At 32.5% G+C, this 24,689-nt stretch overlaps 1 protein-coding gene across 7 annotated transcripts; it reads left to right on the forward strand.

Moving 5' to 3' along the window:
• Positions 1-721: 721 nt before the first annotated feature.
• LOC129002338 (longitudinals lacking protein, isoforms F/I/K/T-like) lies at positions 722-22,771 on the forward strand. 7 transcript variants are annotated; one of them, XM_054430072.1, is made up of 3 exons: positions 722-1,172; positions 14,588-14,680; positions 15,237-17,562. In XM_054430072.1, the coding sequence occupies exons 1-3, from the start codon at positions 1,121-1,123 to the stop codon at positions 16,145-16,147; spliced, it is 1,056 nt and encodes a 351-aa protein (XP_054286047.1). In that variant the 5' UTR covers positions 722-1,120; the 3' UTR covers positions 16,148-17,562. The 7 variants fall into 7 exon arrangements, 2 of the variants coding, with proteins under 2 accessions (XP_054286047.1, XP_054286048.1); XR_008491570.1 differs by lacking the exons at positions 14,588-14,680; positions 15,237-17,562 and adding exons at positions 8,471-8,797; positions 10,474-11,008 and having other exon boundaries at positions 1,116-1,172; XR_008491572.1 differs by lacking the exons at positions 14,588-14,680; positions 15,237-17,562 and adding an exon at positions 22,679-22,771.
• The last annotated feature ends 1,918 nt before the right edge of the window (positions 22,772-24,689 follow it).

Genomic DNA, 24,689 nt, shown 5'->3' on the forward strand with positions numbered 1-24,689 from the left:
AAAGAAACGTGCTTGCCTATTAATATATAGATAGATAGATTGGGCTTTAAATCAATTATCCTGTCTGATGAAATAGCTTTGTCATCAGTAACAAAGTTACCCAGATCATCTCACACCATTCTACACTCATCTTTCACTCAAATTTGTGTAAAAAAAGTACCTAGGTGGCGTCCCCATCTGAATGATTTATAATGTAATTACCAATTTTCAAAGCTAATAACTAATATATTATTATTGATGAAGGTTATAAGTATTATATAATTTATACTGTATTTTTTCAGGTACCGTATAAACACAGGGTTTTTCTTATTTAGGTGGCCGTGATTTAATACAACCTTAAGTGAATTATCATACCCTAAAATAAAAATATAAAAAATAGTTTATGATTTGTTAAAGAATTTCGACGTTGTCATAAGCACACCCACAAATTAACCAAGATGAACTACAAGTACTATTATTCAGATTTTACAAAGGATCAGGGTTCAGGGATGGAAAACCTACTTTTACCATTGATTATAATGCATGCGTTAAATCATAGATTATAATTCCATTGTGTTGGTTGGTCTATGGCAAGACCTCACTCATACTATTTACCAAACCCCATAATTTTTCAAGTACAATAGGTTATGCATGTATGTTCGGTTATATAGCCCCTCTAGTAAAAAAAGAAAATTTGGAAACGTATATAATCGTGTAAATATGGGGAAATTTCAAATTATTTTAATCTTTGATGCTAGCGAGGATTTTGCGAGTAATTTTAGAATCCTTGCGAGGAAAATCGAGGATTTCCGTCGTTTCGTGCGGGGAAAATCAAAGAGGTTGGTTGGCAACACTGTTTACGTTACAGTTTGTTTTTGTTTTCGTTTGAGAATTCAATTAATAGCTCTAGCTCCTGCTCCTGTGCTGTGCTTGTTTTGGTAGTTGGTGTTCTTCGTTGATCCCTTCTTGCAAATATTTAACGGTTGATTTCTTTTAAAACCAGCTATATCTAAATTATTTTTCTTTTGAATGCAACAGTGGATGTTATTTTTGCCGTGTTATATACCACAATGAACGTGAGCTGTGATCTGTATTACAATACAGTTTTTAGGTTAAGTGCAGTGTTATATGACTATCTGGAATGCAGTTTTGGGATACAGTTTCCTCATCAGCATTATTAACATTACATTCAGGTGAAATTAGTTTTATAAGACAAATTTAATCAACCCAGCGTAACTTAATTCATTTTGGTTAGGCATTAATAACCTTAAAATGTGTGTCCTAACTGAAAATAATAGCAAGGTTGGTATAGCGTAACCCATCTAGAAGATTTTTAGTCATGGTAATTTGAACACATAGGTTGCCTGTCAATATTGTCTATGAAACACTGTCTTAAGAGTGAAGTTAGCCTAAGATTTTGATAGGCCTAGATGGACCTAAGAAGATAAGTTAAAGATTTTGATTTAAGTGTCATGTTATGGGTAGGAATAGGTCTAAGTTAGGCCTTATGCAGAGCCGACCTTGGGTGGTGCGGGGGCCCAGTGCAAACATTCAAAGCAGGATTGCTTAGGCCAAGCGCGGAGCAGGGCCCTGTAAAGTTGCACCTTCCGCACGTGCCTAGCCTAGGCCTATATCAATTAATCCTGTTAGGCAAAATTGAGCTCAAAGCTACTGCAACTTAGGTACCGGTATTTTAACATTTGTTTACACATCCTAAGGAAATTCCCATCCAAAACCCTGTCTAAAAGTTTCACTACAGCCAAGTAAATAATAACTTACTTTGAAGTAAGTAATTTTGAAGTGAGTGAAACAACGTAAATTGCCTACCTACTAATTAATGCTTAATAATTTTATCAGATTTCTTAAAAACCATTCCTTGCTTATAGGTTTGAGTCTCGTTTCCACAACGCGTTGTAGGGCGATACCACAGATGTCCTTGATCTAACTTATGAATATGCAAATCTTTTCAAATGTACTCTTACCGCGATGTGTGTTGGTTCGTACGTTTCAAGAGCCACCGATGGGCTGGGAGAAAACCTCCCTGCACCAAACACGAGGCACAGTCCTTTGATGTTTCATGAGTTTACCGACTTCGGGCGGAAACAATTCGGACCTAAACAAACCACCTCGTACCGCTACACGGACCACGGACATGCTGTTCCCACGACACGTATTGATACAAGCCCTTGATCAAGTGGTACCGTATCACGCCACACGTCATGGAATCGAGGCTTAAGCCTATAAGCGAGAAAGGGTTTTTGAAGAAATCTGATAAAAACTTAATATGCATTAATTAGTAGGCAATTTACATTGTTCACTTTAAATTTGGGAATGAGGCTTTAGGCTAACTTCAAAGCTCTTCTGGTTGGTCTAAGTCAATCGTTGAGCACAATAGACACACATTTTCCTTAAAATTAAAATTTTTTCTTAAACTGATCCAATATACGAAGTAGGCCTAGTGGTAATTTAGTAACCTAGTCGTATTGAGTTTGCATATGATGAGGAGGATTTGATTTGATATTGAAAGGGGCTGTGACGCCAAGACTATGATAGTTTAAATTTATTTATTTACGGTAATTGGGTAAGGTATAAACTATTTTGGAATAATATAAACATCTGTGAAAAAAATATTGATCAATTGTCTGGGCAAATCAACGTATGGGCGTTGAACAGGTGTTTGAAAATGGTCAAACGTAGAGATTTTAGTTTCATTTTAATGAGATTTCTCTATTATTTGTGTATGTTGTTATATTGTTATGTGTTCAGCAGAAAAAGTTAATGTTTTCAGATTATTTATTTGCTTTATACAAATGTATAAGGCATATTTCTGTTCAATAAAAATTTATATTTTTCAATATATCCGTGTGTCATTAAACATTGTCTCACAGTTGGATACCGGTACATGTCATCCTAAGCCGGGGTTTCCAAAGCGCGGAAGTGGACTGCGGAATGGGGAGAAGCGATTTCAATGGCGTTTTGCTCTGCCCCTAGGAAAACAGTAGACCGGTAGGCCTACCATTAAATTACCTAAACATGAGGAGAGTGGACTGCTCCGCGTTCCTGCTCTGTGCATGGGAAAACCTGGCTTTAACTACAGTCGGTTCACAAAATTAAGGCGGATTGAGGGGAAGTTCTCCCAAAAATCTGTTCTGCTTAATGTTGCAGCTGATTGACATTTTGACAAATCTCAGCTGTTGAGCTATGTTTTAATGGTAGGATCTAGACGTGGAGGGGATAGATTCATTTCCCTAAAACTGCCTAAATTTCTTGAACGCCTATTGTATAATCTCCCAGTAGGCCTATAGTTAGTTAGCCTCAAGTTAAATAGAATTTCATAATTTATCACCAATAGCATATTTAAGACTTAGGTACAATCAAATGACTTCAATTGACTGTAGGCCTACCATTTTTTTTGGTGTTGTACCTTTGGATGGGAATTTATGGTAAAATGAAGTAGGCCTCCTATCATTTTCCTTTAATATAATTTTAGATATCTGCTAATCTTTATGGAAATTTCATTTTATGGTTATTTCTTGTGTTGAAATTGATCTTTTTCCCAATTAATTCTTGGATTAGGCCTATAGGCCTACATTCAACAATTGGTAGGGATATTTATAAATTTGAGATAATAATTAAATTTACTTAGGTACTCATTGTGAATATCCAGGTAACTTAAGTTAATTAAGTTATTATAGCCTAGATCAAATACCAGATCGATCAGCTGGAGACAATTACCGCTAGTTTTATTCTTGCGTTTTTTTACAATTTTTTCTTGTTGAATCCAGAACTATTGATAATTGAATGAAAACAGCCCCAAAATAATTCTCCATATCAGTTGAAAGTTTTAGGAGTTTTACCAACGTTAAGGATTACGAGCATTACACATAATTCAAAGGTAAGTTTTCAGTAAATTAAACATTTTAATCTTGAATCGTACAAAACTCATAAAACGTTTGAAGTATATTTACCTCAATAAACAAAGGTGTATAAAATATTGGTGCGATCAAAATGCTCATGAAATGTCTAATGTTCTCATGATTACAGGCAATTTACTGTTTAACGAGAAACCATTTATTTGTGATTGTGGACGGAAGTATGGTTACAAGAAGTCGTTTTTGCTTCATAAACGTCACGAGTGCGGCAAACCACCATCGTACGCCTGTCCACATTGCCCTTTCAAGACCAAACGCAAGGCTTCACTTCAGTTACACGTCCGCTGCGTCCATAAAGATATGAGTTTTACTATTTGATGGCGAATGAGTTGGTTTACACTGTTCTTTTACTTATTAAAATTTTTTATATGTTATCACAGGTATTTTTTCACACACAAATTTCACATTTATTTCTAACTTGCAGAGTCTAATAGCCTATGTTGAATATGTAGCCCTAACACTCACTCTTCACTTTTTCATATAGGCCTATCAACAAACACTGTAAGCCTAGTGAAATATTAAGTTTTAGTTTATAACTTGGTAACATGAATGTATTTTACATTTGTCCATCTACTACTCATGACTTTTAAAACAGGTTCAACAAATGGTACCCGATGGTGCAGATACAGTATCAAAGAATGGGAATAGTCATAGCCTCCTCTAATATAAGGCTGCGGAGGGACAAAAGTGGCAACACTACTGTTCCGTCACATCAAATCATCTGTTGCCCTAATTTATAATGGATAGTATAGGAAATGTTTATGTTTACACTTTTGTCATTTCTGTTGTTACCATGGCAATAGACATGGTTGCGATGTTGCCATACACCAATGCCTCGACCTTGTGTTAGAGGAGGCTATGGAATGGTTGTTCATATTTTATTTTACAAAATTCCAGGATATGAAATATAGCTTTGTAGCTTGTATTGCTTTAAAACTTTCTACTCCAATAGGCAACTTGTCTAAACTAAATTTATGCTTCTTCCTATTGCTTTTTCCTATCATTGTGCTCTTTACTAGTACCAGTCTTACCATTCCATGAAGAATTAGCTTATGCTAAACTATGGGGTTTGAAGAAACGCAATTCATAAAATTTATCGAATACGCTGATTGTTTCTTAATTCATAGAGTTATTCAAATCTCATTTATTTTCAGGTTCTGAATTTAAGCAGAAACTTAGGTGTGACATCTGTGGTCGTTCATATATGTACAAGAAAACTTTAGTTTTACATCAGCGCTATGAATGTAAAAAAGAACCGCAATTTTCCTGTCAGTTTTGTCCGTATCGAGCTAAACAACGGGGCAATGTGAAGAGCCACACCATGACAAGACACTGGGATCAACTAAATCATCATGATAAACATATTGCCTAGATATTAGCTATTTATAACATTAAAATTTTCTAAATTGAGTGCTTAAAATATACAGTAATAAGGTAGCCTAATAGTAGACTCCAGGAGTACTTGAACAGAACCGGTAGGTATCATAAACATAAACAAATCACGTTGCTGGCCCGACTCCTATACTAATAGCATTAACATATGGTTTAGACTGTTCCATTTGAGCAATGTTAAAATTCAATAACATTATTTAATAATGTTTATTTTCGGGCCAAAAACGTCATTTGTTTATGTTTATGATCCACACCGGTTCTGTTCAAGTATTCAAGATGTAAATGAAGCATGAAAAAATACTCATAACATTTTCAAAATGGTAACAATGAATTAATTAGTTTAAAACCCAAAATCAAATCTGTATGGATAAAACAGTGCTCAAGATGATTGAGTTCTGTGTGTGCTCGTGCATGAGTCATATACATTTTACCGAACGAAGCACATCTTGGCCTAAATGAAGAATAAATTTGTACATTCCTGAACATAATTTAATGAATATCTGCTGATCTCTTAAAATGTGATACTTTCAAAGTGCCTTTTTCTTTTAATATCCAGTGACTTAAGATTCCTCTTCAATTATTTGCTGCTACAAAATTTGGCAGTCTGGAATGTTAAGACTTAATTTAATAATTGTAAGTTGGGAGTCATTTATTTCCTTCTTGCTTGTCTTAACTAAATTGTTTATTTAGGCTCACTGTAACATAGTTTTTATTTTCCTTATAAGCAACATAGCAGTCAAACAGTTGTGGTAGTGAGCAAATTAACTTGTACAATAGAATAAATGCATTTAATATTTCATTTATGAACTTAATCAGGCCTACAAACAAGTTAGGGTACTTTCTTTACATTTATATAAAACGTTAAAACAATAACTATTCCAGCCATTTTTTAAAGTCCATAACTCATGGTCACTGTATTCAATATACTCCGTTCACAACAATAACAATAAAATAAAGTCATTCTTGATTATTAAGGGTCAACTTAGGTTTGGTCCAGCGCTATCTGTCTATGCCAGAATTGCTTTACAGTATTGCTATTTTAATTTTATGTGTTACCTCTGTCAACTGTTAAACAACGAAATTGCCTCTTCAGTAAAAGGATTTGTAATTAATTTCTTGGTCACAATTAATTGTAAATCTAAAAAGCATGAGTTTTTAGTGTAAAAAAAACACACGATAATTTGTCACATGCAGTAGACATAAATTTTGTTACATAAGTTACTGTAATACTTAAAAATCTTTATTCAAATTTATTCCACAGTGTTATTCCATTTAATTTTTTTCTGGAAATACAAGATTCGATACCCCATATTGAATGTGTTTGTTAATATTTATGGTGCTTCCAGACGTTCATCACGTGAAGAGGTTTAAGTGCCATCTTTGTTGCCGTCTTTACATGTACAAAAAGACATTGGTGAAACATCTCCGCTACGAGTGCCAAAAAGAACCTCAGTTTCCGTGTGAATTCTGCTCACACCCCTTCAAGCAGAAAGAAAACCTTAGGAAGCATTTGAAGTATCGTCATGGTGTTCATATGGAGTTGAAAGTGAATGGCAGTGTTGATTAAAATCGTTTTAGAAACTCGTTTGAATATTTTCTGCTTTAAAATGTTCTCCTTAGCTCAAACAACAAGTAGATACCACCTAAAAAACCAAGTATTACATTATATGAAGCCTATAAAATTCTCATTTGACTTATATGATAGAATGGACTAATATCAATAGTAAATCCCAATCCAAGGTATTTAAAGTTTTAAAACATTCAATCTTTAATTGCAGTTAAGCATTCATGGTGTTTAAAACTTAAACAGACTATACATTCAGAAACTAACATGTGTAAAGCTAATTTTATGGGACATTTATACTTAATTCCTCTCACCGTCCAGTATAGGTCTTATAAAAGATAATAGTACATAGAAACTTATACCCCTTGATAACAAGCGTCATTTTCAAATACCTTCGATTTTACATTACCTACCTTTAGTTACAGTACCGGTACCTGTTATTGCAAACCTTGATAAGTCAACCTCGATAACAAGTCTTATTTGATAATCTCCATAAGATTTTTTTTTATCGAGGCTCTTCTATATTACTATAAATATCATCGCATTGTCATGAGATGAAGGAGCTAAAAATATTTTGCTGATTGTTGTACTTTTATGATTTTTTAATAAATATATAAAGACACTAGCTGACCCGGCGAACTTCGTATCGCCTAAGTTATAGGTTTCCCCTAAGACAGACCGATGGAAAGAAAGTACCGTTACGTTTAATTTTCAAGATGATCTCGTTCGCATCGCTCAATCACGTCCTGGTTGAAGTTCGTTCGCTACGCTCACTCACCTTTGGGCTGGAGCTCGTTCGCTACGCTCACTCACCTTTAGGTTGGAGCTCGTTCGCTGCGCTCACTTGCCTTGCTCAATCACGTCCTGGTTGAAGTTCGTTCGCTACGCTCACTCACCTTTGGGTTGGAGCTCGTTCGCTACGCTCACTCACCTTTAGGTTGGAGCTCGTTCGCTGCGCTCACTTGCCTTCAGGTTAGCTCGTTCGCTACGCTAACTCGCCTCCAGGTTGAAGTTCGTTCGCTACGCTCACTCACCTTTTGGTTGCAAATTAGCTGTTGTCATAAATGTAAAAGAAATAATAGTGCTGCACCCTGTTGGTAATCCTTGTAACTTTAATGCTATTGAACATCATAGAACAGAACCAACTTGTTTAATTGAAACAGCTGTTAAGATTCGTTAATTCCATTTCTCATAAGGTTAACATGGGAAACTCCAGAGCCACTGGGGCGGAGCCCTTTTAAAAATTTCGAAACGGGAAATAGTTTACGTCCGATTCGCATACCTACAGAATTTACACACCAAATTTCATAACGATCGGTGAAGTCGTTCCGGAGGAGTTTACAGACAAACACTGTGACACGAGAATTTTATATATTAGATTTACAGTATGTTGGACAGGCAAGATTGGTGTAGTAGGCTATTACAAATTGTAGGGAAAAAGTAAAGGAGCATTTTGTGAGTTATATTTTTAAGACAGTTAGTATTGCCGAGCCGTTTGAAATACATTACGTATGAATGCTCTGTACTGTTCGATTAATGTGGAATGGAGTGTATAAGACCAACATCTCAGTGTTTACTAATTTGTTTATTTGTGGTCTTTTAGATGACCGAAAATCAGAGTGTAAACAATCAAGAAGGCCAGTGATAAAGATTTCATTGAAGAAGGAAAACTTTACAACAGAGAATCAAGTTTGGAAGCTTGTAGAAAGTAACAAATCCATATCTAGTCTTAGCGTAATAAACACGACAGACAAATGTTGTAGAGTAAGCCAAACGAATAATGTTGTTCAAAAAAAGGAAGAGGTGGAAAAACAAACCAAATGTTCTCAGCCAGAAGGATTGAGAAGAATTATGGTTAGAAGCGATATTTTTAAAAGTCCATTAAGAGTGTTCAGAAGGAAAAACTTTAAAGCAACTTAGGAAATTCTGTGTAGGTATTCTTTAACTTACTGAACAGTTGGGTCAGAGTAAACCCTCAATAACCTAGATTAATTAGAGATCCAAGTTGGGGGGCTTTTGGATTTTTGTTTATGCCCCACTTTCACATCTCAGGACACTAGGTTCTAGCCCGAAACTGTTTTAAAAATACTTCAGGCTAGTTATAGAGGATCGCGCATTATCACATCGACAAAATCCATTGGTGATTGGCGGGATTTGAACCCTGGACCTCAGAGACCTAAGTCATGCTCTCTATCACTAGACCAGCGAGCTCCTGGAACTTTTGGATTAACGAAAGAACAGATTATATTAAGCAAATTTAACGTAAATATTAAGTTTACAAAATTGTTTTGGTAACCCATTCATTTAACTTTAAATAGCTTGAATAGTGTATTCTAGATTTTAAAAACTGTAAACTGCAGCAACAATAGTTTACAGCGGTACATTTAGTTGTGTCACGTTTTGTCAAACTGTTGTTAAATCAAAAAGCCTGTATTTATAAGGTCAATTTAGGGTGTATTCTATGTGATAGAATTTTTTTAACTCTTTTATTTGAACTTTAGCTCTGTTCTAGCTATAGCTTATACCTTCAAGCTTCAAATTATGCACCAGGAGTGTAACCATACAAATATTTTCTCTGAAACATAGCTGTAAGTAGAAAATTAAGTATTATAAAACTGTGATATGTTATTTAATATATTATGAGTTATTTATTAAAGAATTATTCATTTTTTGTGAAATTTCCCGAGTATATTTTTATTGCTGTTAATGATTTGTGTTATTGCATGGAGTTCAAAATAAAGATTTTTTGCCATAATATTCTAAATACCAACCTGCACAATTTACCTTTCAGCTTTTTTGCCTAAATATTGAATATACTAAGCAATTTTTTTTTTTAAATGGCAAGTAAGTAAACTCATTTTTTATACACCTCATAATGCAGATTATAAAGGCTAGTAAAAATATCAAATAAATGTAAGTCATCATTAGGATTTCAAACTTTTTACACTCACATTGCATTCATTCAGCTTAAAATATTAGGCAGCCTGTTCCCTCAAAGTTATTATAATATGTCTTATAGGATGTCAGACTTATCAAACTGACTTTGGTAACCATTTATTTTACACTCAATTACAGGCAACCAGCATATTAGCCATTTAAAATATTTTCTTTAGAATGCACTAGTATAACAAACCATGATAGTATTTTAGTTTCCATGTATCCCCGGACTTAACCTTTTGACTCTTTTTCTAAAATGTTTTTTTTATTCATGGCATAGTTTTGAATCCCATTGTCTAAAATTAATTAATATAATAAAATATTAGTTGTCTGACAAAACAAAACAAATTATATTTACATCTTCAATTTAAATTGAATAATAACTTTTAGTTTACCGTACACTATTTATGACTTATAATAGTATACTTTAAGTAAATAATTTACTATCTTTATTAGATCACACCTTTAAACTATTCGAATTGTATTTAAAGTTTTAATTTTATGTAGAAATTTTAGTCTTAGTTAAGTTTTTAATCAATAGTACATCCTTAAAATTTAATTTATTGATCAGTCAAGTATATTATTTTATGTAGATTTATCAAAGATCCAAGAATCAGCAACCAACGTATCACTCACTCACAATGCACTTAATGACATTTTCAATTTCAGACACATCACATAATTCAACAGAAAACAACTCAAATGTTGAAGAAAATCACCCGAAAAGCATTGGATCACAAGAATCTGTTTCTGATGGGGTCGAAGATATGCTTGAAGTCCTTGTAAAGGAGGAGAACGTTGAATACTTACAAGAAGATAGCCAGAAAATATCAGTCCGTAGTGATATATTCGGACCTGTCGCATCCGAGAATGGTTCATCCTCAAAAGAAAAATCACAGTCATCCGATGATAAATTTCCAGAAAAAATAAAGTGTAATGTTTGTAAAAGGTTGTTTGTGTACAAAAGTTCTTGGGATATACATCAGCGCTATATTTGTCGAAATCCCAACATTCATGTACAGTCTAAAGTGAAAAAATAATTTGCATCATTGTTCGCACAAGTTTAATTTAAATTTGGTTATGAGTTTAGTATTTACATAGAAAGCTGACAATCTATTTTCAATGCAATGAATAGGAACATGACAATAAATTTGTTATAGATTCTACTTTATTTTAGGTTATAGTTTTAAAACAGTTTATAACTTTTAACACTGAAATACAGTTTTTTAGTAGTGACTGGTCAATATTTTTCCCTTGAACAGTTTTTACTTAACGTTTTTATGACATGAATGGTTCAGTAACATTCAGTTCAGTTGACATTAAATAACAACTAATTGAGTCCGAATGAGTTTAATTAGTTTTATAAGCTGGAGAATTTGACAAGTTGGGTTGAAGCATTGACTATTGGATACTGAAGAATTAATTGTATTAATAATATTGTATTTATTATACTAAGTTGTATTAATAGCCAAAGGTTGAAGTTGACTCATGAAAAATGGTAAATGTATTCAAAATCGTTTTTTCTTTGCCATCTTTGAAATTTCTTTCAGTTATCTTATTTTATTGTTTGGAAAAAATATAATTTGATTACTCTGCCATTTACTCTGATTTTAAAATGGAAAAATATGTTCATATTACTGTGTTAATTTTACATATTATGATTTGACAAAAATGGAGAGGTCAACTGATTAATCTACATTTCTTCGCATACAAAATAAATTATTATTTTTGTCTTTCACCGTAATAAGCTACATTTTAAGTTAAGTTACTTAATAAGTGTTTTACTCTTGAAGGTGCATAAGTTAAGATTGATGTGTTCAAGGGAACTGTCAATGTCCTATTAGGTTTCTCTAATGTCAATGTTGTAAATTGTCTCTCTTACACTTAGAATAGAATACTAAATATTTAAAGTTGTATGTCTGAACATGGTAGCTGAATAAGTCAAACTGTACTTCTTTTATGTGTATAGTACAGTATTTTAATGTTAATACTAAATTGTAATCAAAAATAATTCACAGAAAAAAATATTTTGATATTTACTTGTCATTTATTGTTTCAGAATCGAGTGCTGTAAATACGGGGACAGAAAAGTCAACCGAAGTGATTGCACAGAACCTGCCAATTTCAGAGCTGATATCCAACAATGAATTTGTGAAAAGTAAAATGGGAATAACTGTTGTAGTTCTTAATAGTTCTGAAAACTCAAAATCTTTAGTAACACCTATAGAGGATATACCAAGCTGTTCAACTAAAGTGATAGAACATAGCACAACAATTGAATTGACAAATTTGGATGTTGAGAATAAAAAAGCTGAACGTTTCTTGTCTGTAGAGGGCTTACATACACGGGCAGAAACTTCCCTAGAGGAATATAATTTAAATCAAACCCAAACCCTTTGTAGTCCAGAGAAAAACATGAGTTTCTTATCCGTATTGGGATTACATACAAGTGCAGAAACTTCCCAAGAGGTTGGACATAATTTAAATGAAACCCAAACACCTAGTCCTGAAAAAAGCATGTCATTAGGCAGTATTCAGGCAAATGAGGATATCCCATTAACTATACGTTTGAAAAATGTCCAAACGGATGAAATCAAGTTAAAAACAAGTGATGATCGAAAAGTGATCACAAAGACTAAGAAGCGCATTCAGAAAATACCAAAAAAGTTTGGGAAAGAACAGAAAACTAAATTAGATCAGGAAATGATGAATTCAGTCTCTGAAACTGGGGAAAGTTCTACAAGTGATTCCAAAGAAGTTGAAATTGATCCAAGCTTTATTGGGCATGATAATGACTACGAGTTTGATGACGACGAAGAAAAATTCAAGTGCAAGAAGTGTAACAAGTTTTTCAAAACCAGAGGATCTTTGCTTGGCCATCAACGCTATATTTGTGGGAAAGCCCCGAGTCACAATTGTCCATTCTGCAGGTACAAAGCAAGATCTGCCATAGCTGTGCGAGTTCATGTGGGAAGAAAACATAACTGCTGGCCTCGACTTACGCAAGACCATAAATGGATATATTAATATTTTCGAATCGGTATCTATGTATGATATGTATGTATATTAGCTTTAGATTAATGTAGTAGACATCCCATCCATAGGTACCATCTACAGCCAATTGTTAAAAAAGAACATAATTGAATGAGCCTTTCGCAGAGTTTATCAACATTGAAATACTATTTCCTCCTTGAGGTTATGATATTATGATGTGACAAAAAAGAAGCCATACTTTACGATAAGCTGTGCTTCCAAAGCAAGGTTCATAAGTTGAAGTAGGCCTACTCATCAAAAATGAGAAATTAACATCATGATTTTCTGTTGGTGGCTTATCTATTTTTAGTCTAAAACTGGCAACAGGTTTAATTTGGAAATGGGATGTCCGATGTCAACTTCTATCAGTATTTAAAGGTTCAATGTATATTTTAAATTGTACAATTTTAAGGTTTGTTTTGACTGAATAAAAAAAAAACTAAGCTGCCACTGATACAAATTATAGTTATTGATTGTTTAAATTTAGCTTCTTTTAACCAACTAATGTGTCTCTTCAGTTAAAAAATGTAATTTGATTAAAGAAGACTAACCTTAAACTCGTAATTGTTAATTGAAGTATGTCGTACCTTATACTTACTCGTGGCATACTTATTTAAAAATTGTATTTCATCATTTAAGAGGTGATTTCTGGGAGTTTTGCCTTCAAAAAAGGGGCGCTTGAAAAATATGTGTTTTGCCGGTCAACAGTCTTAAGAAATCAAAGTACCTTTAAGCATGACGTTATAGGTTACTTACTTGACTTCATTCGCTTACCGAAATCTTCCCTCTCTGTTTTGTTTGTTTTGTGTTTTGTTTTTTTTGTGTTTTGTTTTGGGTTTTATTTCTGTAATTTCTAAACTGTTTAGTCTATCAAGTGCTGGCATAGTCTGCAGGTTTGCTACGGTGGGGTTTTTTAATTTATTTTTTGTAAATTTTTAATTGGTATCCTTGGCTCTAATTTTTCTTAACAATACACGTTTCTTTATATATCTTTTGTAAATTTTAAATTATTTTTTAAGTATTTTTTTTGTTTTATGTTAAAACAATATTCGTGAATAAAGTTCATGTTCATGTTTTAACCTATATCCAGCTTTAGCAGCTAAATCCTTTCCAATATCAACTATGAAAGTTTTGTTTTGATTAAATGATAGATGATTTTGATGCTGACTTTTTAAATGCACTGCTAGTAATTATACTATAAGATTATTCCTATGTTTATTTTGTATATTATCGGAAATTTTATTGCTAAAATAAATGTTTCGAGTATTCTGAAAAATGTTTTTTATTGTAACCTAGAGGCTAAACAAAAGATTTGTATCGTAAGTCTTTCTTTCCATGATCTGTAAGGTCGTCTGGTGAACATGATAATTGAGAGTATGTGACAAATTGCAGAAAGGTACTTATAAAATTTCAGAATTATTAATTATGAGGGGTTTGTTAATTATGGTATTTTTTATTTAGTTTACTTTACTTTAAAAAAATTGTATGAATATAGTATTGAATTTCTTTACTCAATAAATTATCTCAAATACTGATTGATTTTTATTTTTGTTTCTTATTGATTTTTGTGTTTGGGTTCAAATAGTTTTGACACACAATTTTGTTTATACTTGTTTGCAAATAAACAGTTAATTGAGTAATCAACGTCCAAAAAATATAAAATAAGATTATAAGTTTATCCATTTAAATTAAGTTTTATTTTGTCAACAAGTTTTTCCTTTGCATTTTTCTAACATTTCTTTTTTTTCAGACAAGCCCACTCAAGTAAAATCTTTGGGGAAATCTGTCGAGATTATCAAAATTAGGAAGACAAATTCTACAAGTAAAACACCACATCAGGAAGGTTAGTATGTTTACTCCCTTTTTCTGACTACATATTAATTTATGTTTTTTTACATCATACGACATAGAAAAAGGTACTTTTCCATCCGTATTGTTAGGCTGAAAAGTTGCCCTTTGACGGCACGGGCCTACACATAAAAATAGTAATGTAATGTACTTTTACTGTACACTACAGCGCTTACCATGAGCTTTTACCGTGCGCTTAGTCTGCTGATGAAAAAAACAGCTAATTGCAATGGCCTATTTTATTTTCTAAAATATAAAAATATTATAATTTTTGTTATGTCTTAAATAAATTGTGTTATGAGTTTAAAGTGTACTAATTTTTCTGTGCAGTATGATGTAAAGTATGGTATGTTACTCGCCCGGAAAGCTTTATTGTACTCGCACGAAAATCACGTGAGAGGCGTCGCAAGGTAAAACACCACTTACCGGGCTAGTAACGTAATATACTATTTTATTCATATTTTCACATATTTCACATTCCAAACTAAACTTAAATCTTTTAAATACTGACTTAAAACAACATTATACTCTAATATCTGTAATTTTTCTAGTGCAAAAAACCACCGGACCAAGATCTAAAGAAAATCTGGACGAGGAAGCCATAGCTGAAGCCATCAAACTTGCGACACAAAGTGAATCTGAAACAAGCAAATTGTTGAAAGAAGTCTCCGAAGAGATTGAAGAATCCATTAAAAAAGTATTTGTTACTTTAAATGACCAGCAAGAAGTTGTTGTGGTCATTGATGATCAAAACAGAGTGATTCAAGAACTTCCAACTTTGCAGTCCATTGAAGCTGTAGCAGTAGACCAAGATGAACTTGTAAGAACAGTAGCTCAAGAAGTTGACGTGGCTACAGAAGAATTAACAACAATCGACCAAAGTGCTATAGAAGTAAGCCAGTCCTTCACTCTTGTTCCAAAAGAAGAATTAACAACAATCGACCAAAGTGCTATAGAAGTAAGCCAGTCCTTCACTCTTGTTCCCAAAAAAAAGGGAAGAAAATCAGGAAGCTTAAACACAGACGATTACAAGTTTGACAGTGAAACAAACAAATATACTTGTAAAAAATGTGGTAAAAACTACACAAAAAAACAAAGCATTGTTATTCACACTCATCAATGTGGAAAATCTCAGAACATCCAAACACCCCGTCAAAGTAAGCAGAAAGGTGATGGTAAAAGCAAAACATCTAAGAGGTCAAAAATTCCTCCTCTCGAAGAAAGTGTTGCCAGATTGTTTACTTTTGATGAAGTAAACAATCAGTGGGCGTGTAAGAATTGCAACAAAACTTGCAAATCGAAACAGTCTGTAAACACCCACAAAATAAAGTGTGGAAACCAGATGAAGAAGTGTTTGTATTGTGAATATGTAGGACGAAGCCCAACTGCCGTCAGAGTTCATATGATGAATCAGCACAAGATAATTCCGCGTTTGAATGAAGATGGCACTTGGATCTATTAAAACTCATAAAACAGAATGTGTATTTATTTTACAAGATTAGATCATATTTATTTGACACTTACACATGAAAAATGTGTTAAGCATTGGTCAAAATCACAGATAGTTAGGTTTCTGGGATTATAAATATTCAAATAATGCCAACTACAGTAGAGTCTTGATTATCCGATCTTCGGTTAACTGAGTCCTTAGATGGACACACTGTAAACCTCTGTTTCAAGAACTAAACATTCTCACACTTCCGTCTCTCTTTATATTGGAATCCGCATTGCTCGTTTTAAGAAGAATCCCAATATTTTTGTAACTAACAGCATGGTCCACAATTAAAATACAAGAAAAGCAACAAATCCACATGTACCTCAAGTAAAATCCACAATTGCAAGCAAGAGCCCTTACTTCAATAATATAAAAATTTACAATAAATTGCCTCAGTACATCATGCAAGAGCCTTCTATCAACAATTTCACCTGCTAAAAACAGATTTAAGTCAAGCGGCCTACTACAGTGTTAATAAAATATATGTCCAGGCCATGTGAATCCCTGAAGACGAAATGAATCCATACATACATTAATAGCAAGAAAAGTATAAAACCTTACGACCACGTCGCTGATGCGATACACTCCAAGTATCCAAGTAACTTTTCAACAAATTTCAAAATGTCTGACCGTATTGTCTGTCCTTGCCACTTAACCTATCTTGCTGCAGCTAGTTCAGGTTAAATAATCAAGATTCTATTGTAGGTCAAGGCCTTTTGTTTATATTACAATTGATACATTTTTTACTATCACTGTGGATTTAAATAGTATATGGTACTCCATATAATTATTTTGTAGCATTTATTTTCGTTAATTTGTTTATGTCTTGTTTTAAAACGTATTTTATTTTCTGTACTTGTGTTTGGTTGAATGCCTGGGGGGAGGGGGTATTAAAAGTTGTAAATAAGATAGCTGTTTGAATTCTCATCTTAAAAATGCCCATCTATTGTAATATAAATAATAATAAAAAATATCATCCATATTTCTTGCAACTTGGTTCAGAGGGGTTTCTTCTTGAAATTAAATCATCAACCTAAATAATTAAAGCAATCTACGGTACTAACCACTCAGTATCATATGTTATTATTTAATTATGACTAAAAGTTGTATGTAGAGTAAGTAACTTGCAAATTTTATGCTTACTTGAAAATGTGTGGTTATCTTAGATCAGGTTAGTTGTAAATATTTGATCTAGTACTAGCTTAATTCTTTGTATCTAAGATCGGCTTTTTATATTTTTCATGGAACATTATTATTTATTATGGTTTTGGATATTTTCAGTAGTAGCCTAGATAAGTTAGTAATTTTAGAGATTTAGGTATAAGGTATTAATATATTTAATTAATCCTTTAGCTATTTGAAAAGTGATTATAACTTTTTCATTAAAACATGAGTTTTCCTTTCACAAAAACCTAACTCCGCTTTAATTATGTGTTATTGTATTTGAAATTTATGCTACAGTTTTCATAAAAACTCTTTCTTGTTTTAATTTTTGTATTTTTACATAATTGTTGTTCAGCTATTTTATTACTTAATTAAATGCCTTTTAGAAACAATTAGTGTCTGATCCTGATAGGTTTTACAGAAAGAGGAAAAATCCTACTCCCTAACAATCTAAAACTCTTAAGATTCCATACTGTTAGGTAATGGTTTTGTTTATTGAACAAACAATTAATTATTATTAAATATCATTTAATTCACAATCAATATAATATTATTGTAAAGAATGCAGGTCTTTCTGGATAATGAAAAATAGAAGAATTTAGTAAGTTTGAAAGATCACGTTTTCATGAAAAATATTTTTTAATTTTAGTTTAACTATTTCCACGCTTTGCTCTTCGAAAAATTTATTTTTAAACCAATTGAGTACGGTATGTATATGTAATAACTAAAACACCCAGAATTCCCTATCTGTGGAAACAAATTGTTTATCTATAACTTTCTGTCAACAACTGTTAGAAAAATAACTAATAACCTTGAGTGAAATAATCTCAAAATGAAATAGCTGAATTCGTATCTAGTGATACAAATTTTTGACATTGATTCAAGATCAAATTTTAACTAACTTGAAATTAGTGTATATAAAAATAAACTGCATTTAACACATTGGTACTAAACTAAAATGGAAAGTATTACATATTTAAATTACATTAAACTTAGTTAACAGTTAATAACCATCATATTCATATGACCAATGTGGCATAAAACTTACAATTTAACAGATTTTTTTCTATTCTCAATAAATTGCATTACTTACATGACTGCTTTTATTAGTCTTTCAACTTAAACTTCAGTCTTTTCTTATTTCAGGTAAGAAAAAGTATCCAGACAAACTCTCTGTCCAACAAATTGTCGGAAAAGTATCGGAAGGAATACTATTGGTACCAATTTATGATGAGAAATTTAAACTTCAACAGGAAGAGGGCAAACATATTAAAATACCTCTTAACACACCTTCAAAGACTCAAACAGAATCCAACACAAAAACCCTACAAGGAAATCAAGAAGACTTTAGTTTGCAGAGCGAAAAACCTAATTTGTCAGACGCCGGAGAATGTAGTCAAAAATACCTTTGTGCCAAACCTCTAAGAGACTTGATTGAAGAGTTAGTAACATTTACAACCGATGAAGATATGTCTAATGACAATAATACTGAACAAATAGCACCAAACGAATCAACTTGTTCAGAAGGATCACAAGGTAGTTCAACAGTCGCCGAAAACTATGATACACAGAATAAATTAGCTAATGAAGTTTATAGTGGAAATGTTGCAACGGTTGATTCCACACAAACTCATAGTGAAATGCAAACAACAGGAAGAAAAGTCTTAAATTATATTGAAGAGGATAAGTACAAGTGCTCTGTGTGTAACAAACTATTCAATTCCTCCAAATCTCACAAGAAACATCACTGCCTAAAGTCTAAAGCTACTGATAGGCCAACTCAAATTTGTTTAGATCACAAGTCTCAAAGATACAAGTGTGATGAGTGTGGAGAGAGTTTTGATTCGGAAAACTCCTATTTGCGCCATAAACGAAGCATATGCAAGAAACACCATTGCATCTTTTGTGATTTCAAAGGTCGATCACCAATTGCCGTAAGAGTTCATTGTGCTAAAAAACATGGGAAGTATCCAAAACTTAAGGATGGCTGCTGGGTTTATGAGTAAATTTTATTATCCCTAACATCAAAATAGTTTAGCAAATGATGCACGTAGGGTCCAAGGGTCTAGATTATAAGGATTTTATGGGTAACAGGCTGCTATCAAAACTAATCTTTCTTTTAAACTCAAACATTTCTTGGTTGAAAAAGCTGTCAAAGGCAGTGATATATTCAAATTGTTCAGTAAAGTGTAAAGTCTTTTAACAGTATAGTGCAAAGATGCACTCTTTACGACTCAGGTAATCCTTGATTTTAACAAAAATAATTTAATCCTTGTAAAAACTAACATCATTCAACATATTCTGAAGTGTCTAGTCTGTAGTCTAAGCAAGAGAATGGTCATGCAATTTGTCTAAAGAATATAAAGTTAGGCTCGTCATAAACTGCATCCGGCCCCGTTAATTCTGATCCAGTGTTTTTCGCCGGTTCCGGAAAATTTCCACACACTGCATCAGGCGTTCCAGTTCAGGCAACCAGTCTATGCGAGGACAGCGGTACTGTGAGTGTGTTTAATCAACAAGAAGGGTGCACAGTATAAACGCAAGTAGAATAAATTAGGGAGATTTCATACCTTGTTCTCACATTTGATTGAGGACAGCAAAATGTTTGTTTCAGTATTTTCGGATGAGTTTCGAGAAATTTATGGAACTTCATTTTGTAACAAAGCGTACAGCGTAAACAATCAATAGAAAACCACGTCTGCTGCTACTGTCAGTGCCTACTGTCACTGTCATGTGGTGAGTCATGTGGTCATGTGGTTGTCTGTGCATGCGCGAGCTCTCCGCCGCCAGAAGCTTTCCTGAAGCCTATCGCTTCTCATCTGAAATAATTTTACCGGACCGTACCTGACGCACCGGACTGGATGCAGTGTGGGGACTTCCATTTAAATTAATGTTTTTCGAATTTACCTATTCCGGCATGCCTGATCCCATTTTACCGGACCGGACGCAGTGTGTGACAAGCCTTAAGTTGTGAATAGTAGGCCTATTCAGTTCCAGTTTAAGCTGCTATTTATTTGATCTTATAAGTTCCTTTTAGCAGAAAATAATCTTTAGAGCAATTTCAATTTCTATTGTGGAAGATTCCTTTAACGTGATCCTATGTTCCTTTTGTTAAATCATTGAAATTATAAGCTTAAGTAAATATAATTTAATACTAGGTTTGTTTAATATTTTGTGTGTTATTTTAGTCTTATCTTTTATGCATTCAATCAAAAGTAGGTCCATCAAAAGAGGACTTGATGCTAATCAGGAAATTATATAATATTTTACTGTAGGCTAATTTGGACATGATTTAGCGTCAGGCTGGTGCTTTGCATATGATGCTCCCCTCTTCACCTACCTTGAGGGAAAATTTTTCTACCTTGAGCCCCCAACAAACCTACAGCCTGTTGTGCCCCTAGGCCCGTGCCTATTTGTTAGCATTATATAATTAATTCAAAGCTCGTCCTTCATTCCCCTTTGCCTTAAAATATATACCAGCCTTAAATATATAATATAATATTTAGACACAACATATAGGTATATATTACCACTCATGCATTATGTGATATTAATAATAGAACAAAATAATATAAATGGAAAATGTTAATGGTACTACCAGTTGAGTGTAGAGATTGTAGTTTTAACAAATGTCCGATGTTAATGTTTACTAACTTCCTAATAACTTTACTAGGCCTACTTCTAATAATTATTGATGATTATTTAGTTTGGGGAATTAGTGTAATATGTGATTATTAATGTGGTTAGTAAATATTTATGTTAAACTGTAACTACTTTTTTTTTATAAACCAATGTTAAGAATTATCATTCAAGACAGTATACTATTTATTGCATCCCATTAGAGTTAGAATTTTTATTGACACAAAACACTTTTATTTAATTCTTTTGTAATTCAGTTTGTAAAGTCATTAATTAACTACATAATCTTGTTATGTTTGTAACAATACTAACTCTTTGATCAGATTTACCTTATCAATAAAATATAGAAAAGTAAATGAAAGATACGTCTTATAACACTTAAAACATATATTTACGCTTATACTGTTACTCTCAAGACGGTTAATATATAAAAAAAGATGGTAAGTGGTGATCAATTTCGATTGGACATTCCAATCATCCTCAGACCCAATCTGTGATCATCAATCATCTGTTGCCCAATCTGGTCTGATGATGATTGGAGTGTCCAATCAAAATCGATCACCACTTGCCATCTTTCTTGTATATTTACAGTCTTGTGAGTAACAGTATAAGCGTAAATATATGTTTTAAGTGTTATAGGACGTATCTTTCATTTACTTTCCGTAAATTTAATAACACGTAAGATGCTGATCAAGAAGTTATTTAATCAAATATAGGTAATGGGCATTCTTATCTCAATATATTAAATTAATTTAGAGGTCTGTTATACAATCGGCTTTGATGATAAAATGTCTCTTATCTAATATATCTATGTTTCACCTTTATCTTTATGATCATACATGTCTACTCAACAATTGTATCAATAAATAGAACAGTGATGCAAGCTAGAATTTTGATTGCATGAATGTTATATACCTACCGGTAGACCATATTATTCTGTAATTGTTAATTATTATTCTAATTATTAATTATTATTCTAATTATTATTCTGTAATCTGTTATTCTGTATAAAATATCTGTACCTAGGATTATTGCATTTAGTAAATAAATAATACATCATTTTGACAAACATTTACCCATAATATTGTTCAATGTACTCAGTGTATTTTCTGAATGAAGTACGTGTATGGTTAAGGTCTTTATTCCAATATTCCTAAAAATGTCTTTAAAATAAAATATTTAATATTAGCTGGCCCGACAGACGTCGCCCTGTCCTAATGTGGTTTTATGTCAAATGCTCGTCATTTTCAAGATGAGCTCGTTCGCTATGCTCAATCGCCTCCAGGTTGAAGTGAGTGAGCTAATGTAAAGGCAATTTTTTTTAATTTTCAAAATCAAATTACTAAATAATGTTTGGATGCATTATAAATTTCTTATATAAAAACCTTCTCCTGGCACTAAGGGACACAACAAAAAAGGATCATCCAATTCGGTGTACTCGTTCTTGAGTTATGGAATACCATCAAAAAAAGCGATTACTTACTTGATTAATTTTTATTTATATAAATATATATATATATTTATAAATCTTAAGGTCTTTATAATTGAATTAGTAATAAATTACTTACACTAACTCTCTCTAGTTAAATTAATTATTTAAATTAGCCTATTGAAGTAGTATTTTCCAATCATTTGTGAAATTGGTGTTTTACTGCTTGAAAATGTATTTTTACTAAAGTATACATTATTTTTTAGGAAGATCTGCTGGGAAAACAGAGAAGGTGGTATTTGGCAAAATGGTGGAAACAGATGATGGTAACATCTCTCTGATTCCAATAAAGATTTATGAGGTGGAAAGCAATATTAGTTCCCAGTACAAAACTATTTCACAGAAGAAAACAGGTGATGTGGAAGAAGTGGTTGTAGAATCGCTCGGACCATTCACAGACGCAGTGACTCTGACTAAGAAAACCTGGCCTACATCAGAAGCAAAGAAAAGCCCTACTACATTGACTCCAAGGCCACAGACAGAAGCAGTGACTGTGACAAGAAAAACCTGGCATACACCAGAAGCAAGAAAAAGTCCCACTACAATGTCTCCAGTAGTTGTTATCAAGTCTATAGGAAGCATAACTGGACAACAAATGACTACAACTCCTTCGCAAAAGAAGCTAGAGGAAACAAACATTTTGTCTACTCCAAAATTAGTCAGTAAATTGTTTGATGAAACTGTTTTGGAAAATGAAGATAACGAATTTGAATCCACAGACAATGACCCAGATTATGAGCCCGAAGACTTTAACCCGGTTATTAAAAAGAGAAAGAAAACAATGGATGACTTTGAGCTTGATGAAGAAACTAATCAGTATAAATGCAAAATATGTAAACATACATTCAAACACAAAAAGTCTGTTAACGGACATATGAAAAGAGATTGCAAGGAAAAATGTACACCCAAGCTAACTGAATACGAACTCGATGAAACGACTAATAAATACATTTGCAAAGTATGTGGGAAATCCTTAAAATCTCTGCAGACTCTTATGGCACACAAAAGAGATATTTGTAAACGAGAACCGAAGCATGAATGTTTCTTTTGCGATTACAAAGGCAGAAATCCCACTGTCCTCCGAGTCCATATTGGAAAAGCACATGGAAAATGGGGACAACTCAACAAAGATGGTACATGGAGTTACTTGTAGTTGTTTCGACATTATCTGAGGAATCATAGTTATTATATTATAGTTACAAAAACAAAAGCTGTATCAAGTTCTTTTCAATGATATCGGAGTTTTTTTATGTTCAAACAACTAAAAGTCATGATTATTTTCCCGTGCATTGTGCATACACATGTACTGCACAGGGTTTTGTAAACCTACAAAATGTTCGTAAGCTTATTAAGCTCTTACTGAATTTGTTAAAGGTATTGTTTAAGCCTGGCTATAAAAAAACCAACTCAATAAATTAACAAAGTAAATAAGTGCTTGTAAATATTGTAAAACTATCCAGTTTTATAAACTTGTTCAGCTTATGGATGTACTGTTGTGTAATTATTTTTTTAGGTACTTAATTAACAAAAAAAAATTTTCTGTTGGTAATTCAATTTTCAACAAACACTACACTTTTAAATAGAAAACAGTTGTTTTTTTAGTGGTTTTAGATTTTTTCATCAAATATGTAATTGTTTTAGAAATATCTTGCTGGTTCTAAATATATTTCCTACCTGGTTCGTTTTCTTTTTTTATTAAGTGTTATAGTAATTTAGTGCATCATTGTTTGTTGATTTGATAATGGAATGTAACTATAAGTATAACAACTATTATTAGTATGATTTGCTTAAGTTTGTATTTTACTTTATGTAGTATTTTGGGTGATCTCAGATAGCTTATAACATCAAACAATTGCAATACATTCACAGACAATTAACTATTTATATTTCATTATTTTATTGTTTTTTTTATGATAAAAATAATTGGATATTAGTACCAGTACAAATCTATAACGTTGATTCAGCTATGTTTATTGTATTAAAAGGAAGGATTATGTCTATTATATGTTAAAATCAAAAACATTTTATCAGTCTTTGATAGATTCACATAGACTATATGTTAGTAAGGTGTGGTTACACTAGGTGTGTTAATTTAATCCTACTCATAATTATTATTAGGTTATTGTTTGTAACTGATGTTTAAACTATGAAATAAACATATTTAGTAATAAACGAGTAGTTGGATTTTTTCACATATTTCCAAAATTGGATTTCATG

The sequence above is a fragment of the Macrosteles quadrilineatus genome, unplaced genomic scaffold (genome assembly GCF_028750875.1).
Source record: "Macrosteles quadrilineatus isolate MER2022 unplaced genomic scaffold, UCM_ALF_1.0 Scaffold_9__3_contigs__length_116548681, whole genome shotgun sequence".
Classification (NCBI taxonomy): Eukaryota; Metazoa; Arthropoda; class Insecta; order Hemiptera; family Cicadellidae; genus Macrosteles; species Macrosteles quadrilineatus.